This window comes from Dysidea avara, chromosome 10 (genome assembly GCF_963678975.1).
Source record: "Dysidea avara chromosome 10, odDysAvar1.4, whole genome shotgun sequence".
In the NCBI taxonomy this organism is placed as follows: Eukaryota; Metazoa; Porifera; class Demospongiae; order Dictyoceratida; family Dysideidae; genus Dysidea; species Dysidea avara.
In genome coordinates this window covers 25446233-25466699 of record NC_089281.1, presented here as the reverse complement: position 1 = coordinate 25466699, position 20467 = coordinate 25446233, and the positions used below count along the sequence as shown (strand labels likewise).

The window sequence follows — 20467 nt, the reverse complement described above, 5'->3', positions numbered from 1 at the left end:
CTGCATATGAACAAGGCTTCATATGCAGTGCATATGAACAAGGCTTGTCTAACTGCATATGAACAAGGCTTCATATGCAGTTATCATAACTGCATATGAACCCTATCATAACTGCATATGAAGCCTTGTTCATATGCAGTTATGATAACTGCATATGAAGCCTTGTTCATATGCAGTTATCATAACTGCATATGAACAAGGCTTCATATGCAGTTATGACAAGGCTTCATATGCAGTTATGACAAGCCTTGTTCATATGCAGTTATGATAAAAGAACAAGGCTTCATATGCAGTTATGACAAGGCTTCAAGCATAGGCCACAAGCATGTCAAGCATAGGCCACAAGCTATACCTGTAGGCCTTCAAGTATGCTACCATGCTTGACAGAGTACTAATCACTTGGCACTAATCACTAATCACTTGCTTGACAGAGTGCTAAGCATGGCCAAGCACTCTACAAGCAAGCAATTGCAAGCACTCTACATGCTTGACAGGCCTAGTCTACAAGCAAGTAAGTCTACAAGCAAGTAATACATAACACAGCTACATTCTTTTATTTATACCTTGCTTATAATGGTTAGCATTTTGTATTAATAATCTAACAACCAAACATCACTTTTGATTGTGGGTTTCCACCAATTTTGACAAAAACATCCTAATGGTGCAGAGAAACACCCCTAAAGGTGTGGGTGTAATATAACACCATTAAACACCTCCATTTTTACAGTGTATAGTGGAACACCTATGTGTATACTGCTACTAATAATCAATCTTGTTAAAATCATTGTCATTCTCATAATTGTTATAGTTGCAACTAGTATTTCTAATGCTCCATCAATCTGCAAACAGATCACTGAATGAACAAGCTTACAACTGGGCCATCAACAACATGATGCAGCTAATTCTTACAACCATTACCAAAATAGCCAAGCTATAAAAAAAAGAGTGTGGCCTACGTAACTGAGCTGTAGCTGAACTCTCATTGCTTGTACTTGAACTCTTTACAGGGTGACTTGTTTCTATAGTGACTTGAAATGTAGTTGAACTCTCTGTAGGGTGACATTTCACATCACTGACCAGTCACTGATGTCGGTAAAAGTTTTCACAGATGTACCCACAGAAACACGCATTTACTTTCTGCTGACTTGCACAGGTTTTTAGATACTACGTACTAATAATAATACTGTAGTAGTATATTCACTGTAGGTACACCATTGTAATTTAGTATCAAGGAAAATTCTTCATTGTAAGGACAGGACTCTGAAATGTAAAACTTGAAATGAATACTGACACAAAAATACACTTCAGTAACCACATATGGTAAAAACTGGCTATGATTATATGACAAATATTATTATTGAGGATGGTCAGTGCAGCAACATTGATGGCATATGTATACTGGAAGAGATGCTAGCTGCTACCATTAATGGTTCAGCTATTCTGGATTCTTAAGCCCAAAGCTTACCAGCACATAGTACTACACAGCCTATGTATATAATTATCCATCATCCAGTATAAATGTATTGATGCTGACAAACCTTACTGATATCAGGTGGCAGCAGAAAATTAAAGAACTGCAATTTTATGTATGTGTATGCATTGTACAATAATTTTCACAGCCTCTTGCTATTAAATAAAGTTAGGTCCTTCCCAGTCACTAAACTGGAACTATTTACAGCTAAAATAGTTCTTTCTTCAACTGCTATCACATTAACTTCATGATACTCCACCTTATCAGATATCTCGTGTTCCTCCAGCTGTGACTGGTTGTACATATGAGATCCTAACTGAACCTCCTCAAATTGGTGGATGGCAGCAGCAGTGATAGCAACAGAATGACTACATATTTTGCTTCTTGTAATTGGTCTTGCATAGTTAGCCATATCGGTTGTATTTATTACATTCTATATTGTAGTAAGATACATACAGAATTGTGACACAAATATCACACATAGATTCATTAGCTATAACATGCCAGCTCTTCATGTTTCAGAGTTTGTAAGTATAATACCAATGACTATTTGTATGCATAATGTAGGTTAACACACTCACACATCAGAGATAATCCAAATCAAACTGTTGGCAAGCCCACAAAGTTACTGTAACAGTATAAACAGCTTTGCACTCAGTATTTATACATTATTAAGACAGGAAGTATATTGGTTTAATTAACCATTAATTTACTATGGTTACACAGCATAGGGATAATCCCTAATGACATCTCACCATGAGACATGATTACATATGAAGCACTACAGGTCATAAGTAACCCACACCAAATAGTGCATTCCATTCATATAATGATAATTAATGATAAATGAAATGATACACAGTGTAGCTTTGAACTTCAGTTGGTATATGTACATGTGACAGTATCATCAACCAATCCTTCGGCGTAGTGTGTAGTGTAGTAACAATGGTGACTCCTGTGTGATGACATGTAATGGAAGACTCTTCTATATGTCATAGTTACTGTACCTTCTTCAACCAATGTTGTAACCAAACAAATCTAAGATTGTTGTCTTTGTGAAGTATTGATGTTCCACAAAGTAGCTCTAACTACAGAACAAAAATAGTATGCAGTTTTCTGGACGGTGGACAGTTGAACATAAACCTGTACAATGGACAGGAAGTATACTGTAGTATATATACAATTGTCTATTTAGTGTATTAGTGGTTTCTGGGCACCTGAAAACAGCATGTGTTGGTTTTTGTTTTTCATTTTCAGTTGCATAAAATTATGCACTAATACCATAGATGATACACAAACAGGTTTGCGTATTATCTATGCTTAAACTCTAATTATAGCAGATGCACAAAGGGTAAGATCTGTCAACAATTACAATCCTGTTGTTAGTAAAGTGTGACACAAGCTGGGAGTGTGTGTGAGGAGTATGCAAAGGAATAAATCTCAGCAGTAGATAGATGATGGAACGTCTAGATGCACAAAATGACCATTACCAGAGAGTGCTGTAAATAGTTCCTTGGCATTGGTTTTAGCAAAGAATCGCATAAGGCTGATTGTTACAACAAGAATCATGTGATGCTTTGGTCTACTATGTAATCATACATGAGTAAAATGCGAAACAGACTGAAAAATGGACTCGCAAATGGACTGAGAGGAACTTGCTTGAAAACATTTGTTTGCCATAGAAACTCAGTGTATAGCTGCTAGAATATAAAACACAACAACGCCAACCTTTGAATACAATCTTGGAAGTTATATTAAGCCCTGCACTTAGATATGGTTCTTTTTGCATTTAATTAAAAGTGCATTCTTCCTGTTTCAGATGTAAACAAGGCAAGTCACAATGCTGTTAAAGACACATGCTGTTGCTTGGACTTCGTTTTCTGGTTAACTTGCTGAAATTAGTTTTGCACCTGCTCTTCAGTTTTACAGGTGATGGGTAGACTTCACGTTAGGACCAGGTTGTGTTTTAGTCAGCTGGCAAGGCGCTGGCTACTACAACCTACGTAATCCAGAAAACTGGATTTAATCTAAGTAAACATGCATGCCTTGCACAAAGTGCTGTAACTTTCAAAGTTCCAGTCCTATGGCTACGCAATTTGCTACATTCTACTTGTGGTATAACAAGGAGTAAAAATAATGATACCTAAGGTTTTACCCTAACGCTAAATGGTAAGGCCAAAACTAGCTGTGTAAGTAACTTTTTGGTAGGAAAACATGCAAACCCTTTACATACCTTTATAAAATCATGCACAACTCGATGGTGGTTGCTCCTTATCACCTTGCAAGCTGCTATATTTAGTGTTCATTTAACCTTCTCAAAAGTAGCCCAGTGAACAGACTGTTTATCAGGTGTTATCGTAGGCTATAATAATCAAGTTACCCCAACTAGTGTCACCATGCGTGCCCATATTGTGTAAACACACAACTCTTATCATTTTTTTTCTAGCAGTTATCACTAAGTTTCTATGGAAAATAAGCGTTTTCAAGCAAGTCTATTTGTGAGTCCATTTTCCAGTCTGTTCTGTATTTTAGTTATGTCCCTATGTAATCTGCAGAGTTGGGGAAGTTACTTCAGAAAAGTAACTAGTTACACGTTACTTTTATCCCATGTAACTTAGTTACAGCTCCTTTTAAAAAGGTAACTTAGTACTCTAGTTACTAGTTACTGTCGTAGTATAAATTATGACTTGTTTTTAGCTTTTGTAACATGAATTTTGCTCAAAAATGTATCATTAAGGGATGCAATACATATGTGCACTTAAAATAACAATTCTGTTGCTCTTTCAGGTCAGTTTTAATTAATGCTATGTCTGTTACTCAAGTTGAATCATAGAGAACAGTACACAGAATCTGTCTACTTAATGTGGCTATAGCATATATGGCACAAAAATTGAAGTGCTCTTGCTTTTAAGACAAAACTAGTTACCATTGTAACTTGGTTACTTTTCAGACAATTACTCCTAGTTACAAGTTATTAGTTACAAAGCAAGTAACTAGTTATATTACTAGTTACTTTAAAAGTAGTCCATTACGTAACTTAAGTACAAAAGTAACTAGTTACCCCCAACTCTGGATATACAGTAACTATAGATTAATCCTTACTTCATGTGTGGGAGGCACTTCCAATTTTCTAGCCAAGAATTTCTTGAGGTGGTAGATGGTCACCTTGGCCGAACACCTCATATATTTTCTCATTAATGGCTGTAATAACTCCTTGCCTTCATCCAGGGAGCTACACAGTACACACAAAGTATAGGAAATGGTTAAACAAGTAAGTACTGTCCTTACCCATGTGGTTCTACTTGTAGTTGAATTTTTTCATCATCTCTATGAAAGTGCTCTTGTGCACGTTCTACCTTTACAGGCTTTTCAGGTATAACAGCAGCTAAAAGTAAATTGATATAATCACTACCATTGAAATAAGCAAAGCTTTACCAGGTCCTTTCTCTCCTCTTTCTTCAAGAAATTTTCTTTTCCTTTCTTGTTCACCTAACCAGCATCATAATTTACAGTCAAACATGCCCTCAATTTAGACTTACTGATTTCCAGCTCTGGTACCATCTTGTATACAATGTCCTGCATTGTTCGATCAGCACGCAGGCTTGTAATGGGATGTGTTTCATTCACCATGGTGCCACATATTGGACACTGGGCATTACTCTGAAGGTACTTGACAATACAACCCTTACAAACTAGAGTGAGGTGACAGTTGGGGAGGCAACCAATAGAAGCCTTAAGAAAACTCACACGTGTGAAGGCATTCCGTTATTGTAGTGGCATCAACGAGATAGCCAGCACACAGGCGACACGTTATGTACTGATTCACTTCACTGATTTTCACTACCGTCTATGCACATTGAACAAGAAGCGAACATTTAAAACTACCCATTATCAAGTCTCATATAAACGTACCTGCATGTTTTATTCTCTCCATTACCAATCGCCAATAATAGAAGAAACTGACTCGGGTGAAGTAACCACCAAACTCTTCTTATTAAAGCGCACTCGGTTACGATGAGTACTTTACACGAAGCCGCATCTCTTGGGGACGCGGACCTCTTAGAAGACTGTCTGATGAAGGGGCTGGACCCAGATGAAAGGGACTGTGACTGGGGTGGTCGCACACCGCTGCACATAGCTTCTTCAAAAGGCGACAAGACCTGTGTGTTGCTGTTATTACAATACGACGCCGAGTAAGTGTCCTCATTTAGTAAACGCAAGCGTTATCACCTACAACAGAACCCACACAAAATACAGTGCTTTTGTAATGAGGTAATTTTTGCAGTGTGAATGTAAGAAAAGAAGATGGGTGGACACCACTACACAGTGCGTGCGAGGGCGGACACCTCTCATGTGTACAAGCACTTCTTTCTGCTGATGCCAATTGCAGTTTAAGGTGAATTACTAGTTATTGCTGTAAAAAAAAAAAGCTGAACTATACAGGGACAAGTATGGTGATACAGCAGCAAGAGTTGCTCAAATATATGGACACTTTGACTGTGAGATGGCAATCATTAAGAAACAATCTGAATAAATATACATGGCTACACTTGAGTCCCTTCTGCAGGAACTTCGCTTGATGAGAATCGAGATGGTGGCTCTGGAATTTTTGCTGGAGGTTTTCTGACACTAGGATGTGGCAGTGGAGGATAAGGATTGTCAACATATTCAAGGATGCCCATCTTGGCTTGATCCTTTTCTCTGTTAGGAATCCTGAACAGTCTGGTGTAGCTGTGTTGTCGGTTCTTGTAGCGATCACATAGTCCAACAACCTTTGCAGCTAGCTTCTTATCCTGTGAAGTCATTTTAGTGTGTACGTGTGCGTTGTAAATGTTATTTACCATTAGAAAATTTGCTAGCTTTTTTTCGTTGTCTACGCCACCTCGTTTAGCTACAATTATCATCTATAGAAAATAATTTAAAATTTTTTTTAATGCACCAATTCTAACTCACGCGATCACCGAATTTTTGCATCCATTTGGCTTTCGCTAGTGTAGTCACAATCCGTTCATCTCTTACAAGAGATCTACATAAATCTTGTACAACTGCCTTCTTGATGCGACAATATTTAATACGAGGCCTGAGATTCATGGACCGTGAAATATGCAGCAAAATAAAAGAATACAATAACTCCTGCTCACGTGGATAGAAACGTGGTGAAGATGGTAAAAGCATTGAAAGCGAAGAGTGGAGTACGTTCCAGATTAATCGTTGCAATGGGATGGGGAACTACTTTAGCCAAGTGGGGCTGGATCCCATTAATCCTATGGCTCGGTAAGACCAGGCTAACAGATAAAACAATGTTGTAATAGTGTTATAATCCCGTGCAGGCATCAAACGTGGCTGCTCTGAACCCGGAATGCCACAGCCTACATTATTTAGGTACAAATTAATGCAGAGATTGTATCTGTAATTTAAGCGCGTTTATTTTTATAGCGCCGTGTGGTTTTTATGATGCAAGACCGAATTGATGTCACACCTAGAATATTTATTATCATGATTCATCACGGTGTAACAATGACAGAAACACATCTTTAGGAATGTTTACTCTGCCTATTTGTTTCATTTTCTTTTTGCCTTCTTTCTGTCGTTCCAGTAACTTTCTTTTCCTTGTAATATCTCCACCATACTGTAATGTTAATACTCGGTGTATAACTATTAAATTATGAATTTGTTACTTACACATTTGGCAGTGACATCTTTCCGAAGGGCTTTAATTCTGTAGAAGTGAAATACATACGCACTGTTGGAATTCAGTGGGAGTGACTGGACACATCTTGATGTGACATGGGTCTTGAAAATCTGATAATAGCAGCAATATGTACAGTACTAACATAGTAGTGCAACCCATATGACCTGCAGTTTGAATCCTGGGGTTGGAGGGATTTTTTTTTCCCCTTACTTTGGCCCCTTTTCTTCTGTTACACCTTTTCAGCTATAAGTCACTAAGTCTAAGTCCTTGCAATTAGGTTAGGTAATCCTAAGGATGCAGTACATGTTGCTGTCAGACCTTCAGTGCTGGTCACTGTAAAGCACTAATAATAATATCAAGACCTTGTATTGGCATAAGCAACTACATAAGTTATTGCAAATTTTTATTGGTAAATGAATTTAAAAGTAGGTTACCTCTGCACTGGTGGGCCCTAGAATGGTACGCCCCTGTAATCATCAGGTGCTACTACACATGTAAATTGAGCAAATTAAATTAAATTGGTTGGGAAATGATGAGACCACTTGAAATTTAGCTTATTTGTAGCATTACACAAGGGCGGATCCAGGGTCTGATTGGGGGGGGGGGGGGGGGGGGGGTGGGGGGTGGTGGTAGTAGGTACATGGAGCTGACTAAAGGTATTTTATGTTTCAAGACTAAAAGTTTTGATGTAAAGTGGTTTTACGCACAAATATCTAAATAATGCATAAGTGGCCTACATTGATCAAAGTGTAGGGGGACAGTGACAGTCAATTATGCACCTATTGTCATATACAAAGAACCTCCACAGTTATATCTGAGTTTGAAAACTTTTATGTGCACACTTAGCTTTATAGCCTGCTAGGATTTTTTTTTTGTAAATTAAATGCACATGGAGGATTCATGTGGTGACCGTTCTATTAGAGTATTGGGCTGACTGCTCTATTAGAGTATCTCGATCTTGTAAGTGAATGGATATATATTTTATTCTACTGGGATGGGGGGAATGTCCCTATGCCTGCCCCCAGATTCGCCACTGTTACTTGACCTGTTATAAATATTCAACATACATTTTCTGAAGGAAGCCATAAGAGTGTAAAACCACAAACCACACATGCATGTGTGCTCTTCACACCATTCAATACTCAATAGGCTGAAATGCTATTTGTATCCCACTTGTCCCCTTTGACTGTTTTCTCAGCTATTAGCTCAACGTGAAAATACTATAAGGGGAAATTTTTCATGAACGTGATATTGATATTCTGGAAAATTTTACCCATTAATTCCTATGTTATTATTCACTAATATTTGGTACACTGTCATAGGCTGTTAGTACCAGTGAGTTGTGCAAATCAGTCATTTGCAGCTACCCTAATCTCTTGTATATCAGTCAGTCAGTCAGCAGAAAATTACACTGAATAAGAATTATATAAAAATTTATAGCAACTTATTCGGGTTACACTGAAGACACATCATTTGGGCTTGGTTATACTTAACCAATACTGCCAAGGTGCATTGTGAGGGTAGTTTCTGGTCAATGTGTTTAAAATTCCACTATAAATTCACTCACGTTTCTCTAGTAACGATTTTGTTGTTGATAGAAGCTTGAATGACTATCTCGAACAATTGCCTGGTAGGTGATGTACAAAAATGTCACCAATAATAATGACACCACACTCAACAATACCTGGGAATTGATTTACGCAGTTTTTGACAGATGGATTTTCCTACAGAACGAGCCTTATCCTGGTGGGTAATAGTTGCCATGGCATCCATCGGCTTGCCATTAATAAGGATCTCAACCTATAACATATATAGATGACAACACTATAATTATTATATGGGTTGTATTGTGTACCTTCTCAACAGCTGCTACTTCATATCCACAATGTTCATAATCTAAACTAAATAAATCAATAACTGATGGTTTAAGATAATACACTGAATATACTCCTTTACACTTTTAGTAGCCTATTTCTGTGCAATGCACATACAGTGGAACCTCAGTTATCCAAACTTTCCTCCAAAACTGATTGCTCTATTAGAATAGTGTGTGTTCTATTAGAGTAGTTAAATTTATAAAATTTTAAATACATTATTTTTCAGTTATCTGAACTGCTGGTGGTCCCACAAGGGTTCGGATAACTGAAGTTTCACTGTAGATGTTTGCTGCACTGTTAAAAAGTATATTTAAAGTATGTATGGAGCCAAACCTACTGTTATCTCCATCCTTGTTAATGACATTATTTCTACCATAATTGGATTTTAAAAATGTAATCTCTGAGGACAATATTTTGCAGTAGTTTTCGTTCTTAAACATGAAGGTTACCTCTGTGCTCACAATAAGGCATTTCAGATATGACTGATCATCATCCTCAGTACTACTGAAAAGTACTAGCTTCAAAATTTATACACAGTGAGGATGTACAATTTGGTAAATACTCTAATAGAACATACATCTTCTCAGTAAGCCAACACCAGTTCTATGGCACAAAACCATATTAATAAGACAAAACATTTTGTGAAATTTGTGTACAAAGACTTTTGAAAATGGAAACCTTGTAGAATTATTTATGGTTTCTACATAAGCTATAGGGCTTCTGTTTAACAAACTAAGACAAGTGTCATGATTATCAAGGCACCCATAAACTACATTCAAAGCATCCCTTCTCAGGATAGATAGACTAATACACAAATATTCATTACTCACTTGGCATATCCAGATGAGACAGTCTTCAGTTTATCAAAGAAGTCTACAATCATTTCACTTAGTGGTAGCTTTACTGTCATTATCACCTGTGAGGTACTGATGTACCTTATGTCCTTCTGTTGGCCACGATAGTCCTAGAGACATGATGAAATATGTACCATACAAGCACACATATTTAGTTAACAATCAAGTATTTGGCAAGATTTTACTGAATTCTAATAAAATAGTCAGCCAAATATGACCATTCAGTGCCATAACAGTAGGTACAGTGATGCACATTAGAGGTGCACCGATATCGATATCAGTATCAATGAAAAGTTGACTTTTTAGCAGATATTACACGTAAGTACTATAATTGTCCAAAATATCTTACGGTTGACTTGGTAGCACAATGGTTAAAGCACGACTCTAATAGTTTCAAAGGTTAAAGGTTTTCATAATGGCCAGGGATTCAATTCCTGAGTTTGTCACATTATTTTTTCACTCTATTTTACACACCTATTTTATCATCACCTTTTCTTTTCTTGACACAGGTTTTAGTGACCACCTTTTAAGCTTTTGCCACATTTTTTAAAACATTTATTGTAGTGTCCATACTGAAAACCTTTTACGTCCAGATATCGGTATCGGAATCGGTAATTTTGTAGCCAATATATCGGTTATCAGCATATTGGAAAATTTCCGTATCAGTGCACCTCTAATGCACATACTAAACAGTTGGTGTGTGTGTGCGCGCGCATGCGCGCTAATAGGGTAGTTTACAGCATATCACTTACCATACAAAGTTGAATCATCTTTCCCAAATACTGATCTGGAAATGTCAGAGTGGCCATCACCATGGGCTCAAGACACTCCAGCATGTCAACCTTCTGAGGAAACTGGGATGGAGTATGGACTACAATCTCTGATCCATTCTTTAGTTTGGCTATAGCAGCAGACACAGGAAGTATGGCATGTTTAAACAAGGTCTTACAATTTCTGCATATGGAGCTTTGACGCTGGTCTTGTTAACTAAACAGTATATGCATAACAGTTACCTGAATGATTTACTAATGTTAGCGGGTGCCCTAAAACTTTTTACATGCAAAATTACACAAGTCACAAAAGAATGTAATACTACCTTAAACCAAGTCACAATGCTAATAAGGGAATAACAATCCCAGGAAATAATAACAATAGTTCATCTGTAAAATACCTACACATGTACACACTGCCTATAACACTTGACGAATTAATCTTTTGCTAAGCATCCCACAAATACCTAAAGCATTTAAAATTGCTGAATGTCAACTATATTGTTAACAGAACTACAATATTAACCTTTATAACACACTGCCGGAGCAGTAAAGATCACTGAAGCATCATACTCCTAAATGTACACACTCAAGTTAACTATGATCCCATCATCAATACCATAATACTAGCCTCTTCTAGTCTCTGCTTGAATATGTCCATGTGAAGGAGACCATGAAACCCGAGTCTCCACCCAACCCCAAGACTGGAACTGAATTCACAAAAAAAAAAAAAAAAAACAATACAAGAAGTACTACAATGCTTACACAGACCTAGTGCAAGCCTCTTTGTGGACACTGGCATCATTTAGAATTAGCTTTTCTACAGCTGATTTGAGTGGTGCAAAATCCAATCCTTCAATAGGGTAGATTTCTGCAAACACCTGTAGCAGTGGTTCCCTTAAATAACAAGTCAGTTTTGAAATCAAACACACCACTGGTTTAGAAGGCTTAAACCCTGGTAGAGGCTTAGCATTGCTTCCAGGGCTCACGAATGTATCTCCAATTAAAGCCTCTTTGGTATCATACATGCCTAATGTGATATAACCCACCTGACCTGTTGCACTGGTTGAAATGAGGAAGAACGACAATGCATGATGACAGACAAACAGGTTTTAACTTACAGAATAGAAACAGGAGTTTTCTGAGGCGTCAACAGCCCCATACTATTAATAGTGTAACTTTTGCTAGTATGACAGGATTCCAACTTGCTCCCTGGAAAGAAAATACTTGAAGCTGAAAAAAATTACTTGTATACCCACCTTGTGATATATTCCCATCTAACACTACAAACAGACAGACAACTCCACGATGCCTCTCATACCAGCAGTCAACCAGTAGCATCCGTAATGGACTATCTTTGTTTCCAGGAGGACTAGAAATAACGAACAACAGATATAAAACCATTTAATTGCATTGCAGTCTAGAGTTGTACTGTGGATGCCTTGTCCTAAAGTACCCTGATTATCAAGGTGTGCTAATTTTCCATAACAAAAAAAAGTGAGGGAATATGGCACACACATAGTGTATGTTCACCCTGTAGCATATCAATATGAATGAGCTGTAATGATTGGAGTTAAAACTGAGTATATGTATGTACATAGGTATTACAGTATAGCACACTCTCTAAATAAAGGAGTTTCACAAAATATTTGGTTCCTCCAGTTCTCCACACAGGTCATTTTTACCTCTGAAAAGGGAAAATCTGTGTGGAAGCAAAACAGAAAAAAAAAATTAATGTGTAGTTTATTAGAGAGAGGTTCCACTGTAAAGGGAAGGAGGTCTCTAATAAATATTCAATCTTACCAGCTGATTTCAGAGATAACTGCTGGTAACAAATTGGCTACCTTTTCACCATATTTGGCTGACACCTTCAGCATACACTAGGTCAGTACATCACATTGTGCAGCAGAGCCACACCCACCTTGTGTACTGGATGATGTCCAATCAGTTCTTCAATCTGTTCACTGACTTGATCAACTTGAGCATTTTTAAGATCAACCTAGAGAAAAGTTAGTATCTAAACAGCAGATGTAGAATACAACTCACTTTGTTGATCACAGGTATCACAGACAAGCCTGAGTCCATTGCTAACAAATAGTTGGTTACTGTCTGTGCCTGTATACCCTGGAACATAGTTTAGTCAAGTCAGGGGAAAGGTAGAAAATGACAGTATCCATCCATATACCAAGGATGTGCCCAGTAGTGGTAGCTATAAGGATAAGTCCAGAAGATTTAGGATAGAACGTGCAAGACCTTAATTTGCATAAGTTAGAAGTGAATTTGTAGTGGCTGATGAGTGGTAGTGGTGGCTGTTTTAGTTGAGTGGTGGCTGGTCCTGACCAATGCCGACCACAATGGGCACATCCCTGATATACCTACAATTAACTAGCCTCTCCTGTTAATTTCCAGACAAATTTACTACACAATCAATCACAGTAGTCTATTAAGATGTATCTACTTCCATAAAAATAATAATTTCCTACTCTCACTTTGTAATACTAACTCTGCCAACATTACTTCACACACAATTAGCAGTTTGACTTCATCTTCCTGCCAAATTTTTTCCTTACATGATAACACACAACATTGTTCCTTTGTGTATACAGATATTGCCTAAATATGGAGGCAGGGTATTGCACTTGGCTATGTGTTGGACTTAAATGGTCACTATGACAGGTGACCTTATTACGGAGGTCATCACTGAGTGGGGTTTCATTGTATGATCCATTGTCACATACCTCGTGAGCATCAACTAACAACAGTGCACCTTGACAAGCTGCCAATGATCTTGACACTTCATAACTGAAGTCAATATGACCCTGGTAGAAAATGACTGTTTTTTTTTTAAAAATTGCGACAACACATCACTTACCGGAGTATCAATCAAATTCAGTAAGTACTTCTCCCCATGAAGTGTGTAAGGCATCGAAACTGTCTAAAACGTTGATCCAGCAAGTTTTTAAAATTTTTATTATTGAAACTCACTTGTGCTTTAACAGTTATTCCTCTAGCCCTTTCCACTGGTAGCTGATCTAACACTTGCTGATTCTCTGCATCACTAGAGAGGCAGCCTACAAGAGATAAAACCATCATTAATGAACAAGACATGTAATTATTGATCTCGCATAGCCAGTCCATTTCATTGTGTGTGTGTGTGTACATGTGTATGTAGCCATGAAAATAAAAGGACTGATAAACACAACTCAGCACTGTTGTTCCGACGGAATTCAAGGCTATTGTGCAGCCTCTGATTGTTGATAAACTGTAGCAAAAAAGGCTTAAACAGCATTATGCACACCATTCCACTATTTGAGCATTTCTACTGTAGCCTATGTACAACAGAATCCCCAAAATTAGGCAGAGCAACAGAGCTATGCTAGACTCTTTCTTTTCCCACTCAAACATATTAAATTTAAGCAGTTTGGCTATGCAAGACCACAGTTACAGATATGTTGCACGCCTGTACCAGTTAAATGTTCATGTATAGCATAAGGTACCTGTTAATTCCATTAGCCGATCAGCTAGGGTGCTCTTTCCATGATCCACGTGAGCTACAATACAGAAATTCCGGATATTCTCCTGTGGCACCGACCACCACGTCTGTACATGTTGAACGTTATTAACATGTACATCTTACGTATATCATACCTCAGTACAATAGCATCTAGTGTATCCAACACGAAACTTTCTCCGAAATATTGAAAATATCCGTACAGCTAGCATCAGTAGAGGGTTCAGAAATCCGGATTTATAAGAATCCGCATAGATTACTGACCCAACGTGACCGAGATGCAAGCGATTGTGGGATGAAATTAAATGGCCAGACCTACCTCCGTTGACATCGCTGATGTAGTCGACAATTATAAGCAGTTGTTGGAGTTGATGCGTCCTGTGCTTGTCTGCCTACGTGTTGCATCCTACTCTTTATCGTGAGTGAAGCGTTTCCCTATTTTCTCTGGTACCCGGCGTACTTGATGATTTCGCTGATTGTGAAATAGGCTGTGTTAAGTGTGAAATTTCTTTTGCAGATGGAAAAACGACTTACTAAGTATTGGAGCGCTCATTGCATGCGTCTTTGCTGTATATAGCTTTGGTAAGGCACTATAAATTCTGCCGTGTATTGCAGTTATATAATATTATGTTTGTGTTTACAATAGAAACATTGTTATTTACTCTATGCCTCATTGGAGCAATATGTCTACTGCTGAGCAGGCAGAATTTTATAATGCAGCATCATCGGAAGATGGAAGCAGCAGATGCCACAGAATCACTTAAGTATATTCACCCTAATAATCCTCACTTAGTAAGTGTAGCTAATTGTGCTACTGTAAATTCATTATTTGGTGAGCAGAATTATTGTCAAATAGCTGAGTGATTACTTTGCATTCATAATATTTAAACTGATTATGTTTGTTAGAATTATTGTATTCTTTGGTTTGTGTATGGCAGTATTGAGGGTATTATATATGTATCACATTGCTGTACTGAATTACAAGTGATTTAGCCTGTACCGGCATATTGAATTACTAGTGCAACACTTAGAGGGTATATCCCTTATGCATAACAACCATTTTTGTCATAAACCAAGTGTAGGAGTGACCTCATGATTCTTAAGCTTGTCATATCCATCATTTATCATTGCTAGTTGTTTCCAACAAATCAATTGATAAGTTTTTCACACTACGTGGTGGTAAAAGGGCAAAGCGATAATTTACATATACACTACTGCAGACAACAATGTAACTGTGTAGTTTTAAACTGTGTTACTGCAGCAAACTTTATACCAAACTCTTGGTTAAACATGCATCACCAATTTTCCAGAATTCCATTTTTAAAATCTTATATTACAACTGTTTAATTGAGACAACAAATTGGGTCTGCAAATTGTGACCTTTTACTTTGCACCTTTGCAAGAAATTGTGAAAAGAGCTTTCACTACTATGATATACAATACCAAACCTGCTTCCAAACACTTACTAAATAAAAGAAAAGGCATAAGTATTGAATATTTTGCTCTTTGTATTTGTCATAGGAAAAGTCATTGGTAAAGGAAAAACACATTCAGAAAATTATTCAAGAATATAGAAAAATGTAAGCTTTCAAGAGCACGTATATTATTTAAACATTTATGCTTTTCCTCTGTTGCAGGTTGTTACAGGCTAATAATGTAATGGTACAAGCCAACACGGCTATAGTTAGTTTTTACGGGTATGTTATATTTATCAAATAAGAGCTTGTTTGATTTATTTTTATGCAGAATTCTTGCATGGAAAAAACCTTTGTATTCAGTCAGGTTTGAGTTCATTATTTCTAAAAGACGTATTTGTTATTATTCTTGTTTTCTAGTCTTCTTGTTGCTTTGTGTGTTCTATGTTTGTCGTCCATTGTTGTTCCTGTGAGAACTTTACTAATAATTGTTGTCGTATTTATATTTTGTGCTAACAAAGAATTCCTGGAATGTGCGTAAGGCTTGTTCTATGATGACAATGTTGTTATGAACAATTATAGGGGCTCATGTGTGGACCATAACTAGTTGGAAATGGCTAAGGCAGAAATTGTCTTCAAATATTTTTAGACGATCAACTGTACAGAAGCAACAAGAACAGCAACCACAACCACATGATCAAGCAGCAGCCTCTGCTACTCAATCATCGCCCTCTGTATCTCCAGAGGTGAGTAGAGCTTTTGAATTGTTGTCTTAGTAATTTGGTATGGATGCTATAGAATTATGGTACCATAATTTGATACACTATTTTGTTGTACTCAGGTTCCACAAGATCATCCAGTGTCGGAAACTGAAGATGACAAACACAGACGAGGTAATATGGATTAAATTGTTTCATCATTCTGGGTAAGTTTTTATTTTCCCTTTTCAGAAGAGGCATCACCAGAGCCCAAAAGAAAGAGGGTAGAAAATATAGGCTGTTGTGACAAGTGTGGTGTTTCATTTGCCAAGCTTTTAAAGAGAAAGGTAACAAATCTTTATAGATTTATTATTGTGTGTATCCCCAATAATTATATTTTAGCATAAATGCAACAACTGTGGCAGAATGTTCTGCGGTTCGTGTACCGTCAGAGTCACAAAATCACTACTTGGAGCAACTTGTAAGTAATGTACAGAATTACATATGTGTTGACTATCTTATCTCTCTCTTATTGCAGCACCCGCAGCCTACTCTGAGATGGTGCGGGTGTGTAATGACTGTAATATACTGCTAGAAGCAATGCAAAAAGAACTTACAAATTACCAACTACAACAACATCTGTCATTGCACCAAACTGCCAACCCAGCCTCAGTTCAATAATAATAATAAGTGGTGTGATTAAATTATTGAATTTTTATATTATTTTATTTAAAGCAATTTTGATACATGTTTCACTTGGAAGTTAAAGCCAAGTGATGCACACTCACTAAAACCTCATTACTGTACATATAGTAAGGTCAAGAGTTCATTTTGAACTCTTGGTAAGGTCACCTGTCTAAACTGGTCTCACATTTCTGATGGAACCAACGGTAAATACTCAAGTATTGGAAATTTAATGCTTTACGTGTTACCTGTCCCAATGCAGTTTACACTCTTATAGTGAAACTTGGGATATGAGACTAAAAATGTGGTCTTAGTGAGGACATGACCTACTTGATGTGGTCACTATTATATATTAGGTGTTCTACACTATGTGAAGTTTCACTGTATACTATTTTGAGTTACTGACTGAGTAATACAGATTTAGTTGCTGGAAGCAGTTGACAACACAGAGGTTTTAAAATGGAAGAATCTTGTTCTACTATTACCCTATACAGTCGATGAACCTGTCTAAGCCAGTCACCTTCAGACTGAAATTTCTTGTAATATGCAGGTGGTTGCAAATTGCTTTATATAGTGCATAAATATTTAACGGAAAAATAAAGTTGGACATTTTTCTAGATAACTACTCGTCTTTGGACAAATTATAGCTATAGTGTAGTAATTTCTTTAGTGAATTTTTAAAACAACGTATTTGGTGTTGTATATACTTATATTTCTACTCAATCATGATACCATCTTTGGCTTGCAGATGAGACAATTTCAACATTTGTGCAGTGACCTGCAGCTGTGGAATAGAGGGGTACATCTGATAGTCAGATATTAATTGGTTATTGACAACCCTTGCAGATTTGAGTATAGCATCCATTTCTTATTTTCAGTTAATCGCTAGTCATGTGATGATCTGCAAAAAGGGGTCATATAGCCTTTCCAAATTACAAGTTTGACAAGTCATAACTCATCATTTGTTTAACTAATTGTCTTAAAATTACATCCAGGAATAGTGCTGTGTTAGGAGTGTAAGGTGACCAAATTTCAGGCTGGTACCATACACACAAGTCAGGTTATGGATTGCCAAGTACAGTTGAACCCCTCTAATCCGACACTCAATGGGAGCTATGAATATTGCTGGATTAAGGAGGTTGTTGGATTATCAAGTCACCTCTGTAATAATCCGACATTATACAATATCTAGAATTATGTCAGATTATGCAGTAAATTACAGGTAAAATGGATCACACAATGTTTTTAACATGAATTAATTTTAGAATTTGCAAGTATTACAGTTTTTATTCTGTTACTGTCAACCATGCAGTTAAATACTTTGGTTGCTTAAAAATTATTTTCTGTGATTATTTTTAATGCTGCTATTATTCTCTGTCAGATTACAATTAAAGGTTGAAAACAATGTATTTCCAAGTATAGGGCATCAAATTTTGTGTCAGCTTATGAAGTACAGAGGCATCACATTACAGAGGTTATTGTTGGTGAATGACATTTTGGTTGGATTAGTGAGGGTTCTGGATTACGCAGGTGTTGGATTAGAGAGGTTCAACTGTACATGCAATTGGAAAGGCTATAAGACCCCTTTTTGTAGATATGGTCACTTATGCAGCAGACCTAGTCCTGGAGGCAACATGCTCACATGTTGGGTGGCACTTTATTTGTTGGTATATATCACATGTATATATAGGGCTGTGAATCAGTTATGTACAGTTGATCCAGGACTCCACAGCTCTATAATCACATGATCATTATAAATAATAGCTATAATGATGGATATATGGTACAAAGTGTGCACACACTCATGTAGTGCACATATATACTGCCAGTAATCTAAAGAAGGTTCTAAGCACCAAGTAAGCAGGCTTGAAAGCAGGTGTAACGTGTACCATATCTTGGTTGTCATAATAGAGATAACTGACACCTGTACAATAGGTCCTTCAGTGTGGGGTACCTTATTCATCACATGAGCCTGCCATGCTAATTAAAATTGAAAAGTATTGATTAATTTTGTCTAAGATTCCTAGTGCACTGGAGAATGTGATTCTTCAGGTTGTCTGTCAGCTACCGAATCAAGACATGTACTATCAGGCATGCAGAATTTTGACCTCAATTTTGACAGACTGATCCAAGGATGTGTGCAAAATATGAGTTGAAAAGTGAAGAAGTGTTTTAGCACGAGCCCATAGATCAAATTCATATGAGGTGCCACCAATTTCCAGCACTGCAACCTCAAGGACAACTGGTAAGTATATGGTGGATACGGATACCAGTTTGTAGATCCTCCACCTAATGGGTCAGATGTTTTGTGTAAGATGTTGTCTCCTTAGTAGAGACCCTTATCTCAGTCAGTGTTGTGGTCACACGTTCTGCAAGTCTTGTATTGATGGCATGAAGGAGATATCAACTGTCAACAGTGCCTGTCCAATATGTCATACTGAAGAATTTCTAACAGTAAAAAACAAAGTTGGTGGAAGCCTCAAATCAGATGGCTGTGATTGGGAGGGTGAAGTGAATGATATAATTAAACACTTGACGAGTCTTTATATCAAGATGTGACGTGTGACAATAATTGTGGGCGAAGTGTACAGCAACAACACTTAATTTTTAGCCTGTACAACAACCACAAAACACTCCTCCACAGTGACTACAATGGTATTTGTGGCACAGAGTCCTCTGATTCTGGGATACATATAGTTGTACGCGTGTACCCAGGAGATCATAGTAATAGCTTGGGTACTTAACTACTTATATATAGTATCCTTGTCTTTCTTGTATGTATTTGCTGAAATCTGACATCCTCAGGTCCCCTCATTGTAGCTAAGTTGCTAATTCTCAAGTTGCACTCTTAGTGTAGTAACTTCATCAAATTGTAGAGTTGTGATTATAGTTAATTGAACATTCTTATCTTGGATTGTTTCTCAAGACAGCCAACACTTCACCAACATATGCTATAATTTTAAGTGTTACCTGCTTCTCTGTACTAATTCATCTTTAGCACTTGTTAGTTCACATTTTACTAAGCTGCAGTTTTCTCCTTGTTGTGTTCCTTCATGTCCTTACAAGCCATCACATCCCATATCATAGTATTCACAAGATACCACCTCAAATTTCCCAACTCTTCACAACAAACAGTTCTAATGGTACAATGGCTGGGACACTGTTTTGGAAACTTGGGACACTGATCTTTTGTGTTCACCCTGGCCTCGCCTCTATCAGCTGATGTCAACTTGTTGTGTGGAAGTGTTGGCAGTCAACAATGCGAAGCGAGTACTGCAGAGCAATCCTGTTATGAAATCATGACCACCTCCTTTATAAGCAAAGGAACACTATATGTTTAAATGCTACAGGCTTCTTTCATGTCTTGAAAAATATAATGACTATATAGTCATGACTTTTATTTCCCTTGTGACTGCAGTGTATGAATACAATCTAGCTGGTATTGCAGTTATATGGGATAGTTTTCTCTGTGTGGTGTATAATCATCTTTAATTA

General features: G+C 37.3%; 5 protein-coding genes across 6 annotated transcripts; 2 read left to right on the top strand and 3 right to left on the bottom strand.

Annotated features, from left to right (window-relative positions):
- Positions 1-2189: 2189 nt before the first annotated feature.
- Positions 2190-5815, bottom strand: LOC136268028 (polycomb group RING finger protein 3-like). The gene is made up of 8 exons (XM_066063257.1): positions 5384-5815; positions 5219-5318; positions 5011-5163; positions 4907-4960; positions 4760-4856; positions 4574-4703; positions 2479-2559; positions 2190-2426 (listed from the first exon to the last, which is right to left on the bottom strand). Exons 1-8 carry the CDS (start codon positions 5387-5389, stop codon positions 2379-2381), a joined length of 669 nt encoding a protein of 222 aa, XP_065919329.1. The 5' UTR covers positions 5390-5815; the 3' UTR covers positions 2190-2378.
- LOC136268030 (ankyrin repeat domain-containing protein 66-like) lies at positions 5451-6053 on the top strand. The gene is made up of 3 exons (XM_066063260.1): positions 5451-5664; positions 5757-5867; positions 5915-6053. The coding sequence occupies exons 1-3, from the start codon at positions 5486-5488 to the stop codon at positions 6003-6005; spliced, it is 381 nt and encodes a 126-aa protein (XP_065919332.1). The 5' UTR covers positions 5451-5485; the 3' UTR covers positions 6006-6053.
- LOC136268029 (large ribosomal subunit protein bL17-like) lies at positions 5964-6617 on the bottom strand. The gene is made up of 3 exons (XM_066063259.1): positions 6425-6617; positions 6313-6375; positions 5964-6264 (listed from the first exon to the last, which is right to left on the bottom strand). The coding sequence occupies exons 1-3, from the start codon at positions 6560-6562 to the stop codon at positions 6016-6018; spliced, it is 450 nt and encodes a 149-aa protein (XP_065919331.1). The 5' UTR covers positions 6563-6617; the 3' UTR covers positions 5964-6015.
- Positions 6618-6956: 339 nt separating this feature from the next.
- Positions 6957-14447, bottom strand: LOC136268025 (translation factor GUF1 homolog, mitochondrial-like). 2 transcript variants are annotated; one of them, XM_066063254.1, is made up of 21 exons: positions 14313-14447; positions 14162-14264; positions 13650-13735; positions 13537-13599; positions 13403-13483; positions 12711-12788; positions 12586-12663; positions 12468-12532; positions 11924-12036; positions 11786-11876; positions 11597-11726; positions 11436-11545; positions 11296-11374; positions 11191-11239; positions 10647-10795; positions 9871-10004; positions 9019-9064; positions 8848-8963; positions 8731-8790; positions 7154-7190; positions 6957-7100 (listed from the first exon to the last, which is right to left on the bottom strand). In XM_066063254.1, exons 1-21 carry the CDS (start codon positions 14385-14387, stop codon positions 6966-6968), a joined length of 1878 nt encoding a protein of 625 aa, XP_065919326.1. In that variant the 5' UTR covers positions 14388-14447; the 3' UTR covers positions 6957-6965. The 2 variants fall into 2 exon arrangements, with proteins under 2 accessions (XP_065919326.1, XP_065919327.1); XM_066063255.1 differs by lacking the exon at positions 6957-7100 and having other exon boundaries at positions 7155-7273.
- Positions 14434-17016, top strand: LOC136268027 (protrudin-like). Its single transcript, XM_066063256.1, has 12 exons — positions 14434-14593; positions 14693-14757; positions 14822-14967; positions 15697-15755; positions 15813-15872; positions 15922-15957; positions 16011-16123; positions 16173-16336; positions 16432-16483; positions 16541-16635; positions 16691-16769; positions 16827-17016. Exons 1-12 carry the CDS (start codon positions 14481-14483, stop codon positions 16967-16969), a joined length of 1125 nt encoding a protein of 374 aa, XP_065919328.1. The 5' UTR covers positions 14434-14480; the 3' UTR covers positions 16970-17016.
- The last annotated feature ends 3451 nt before the right edge of the window (positions 17017-20467 follow it).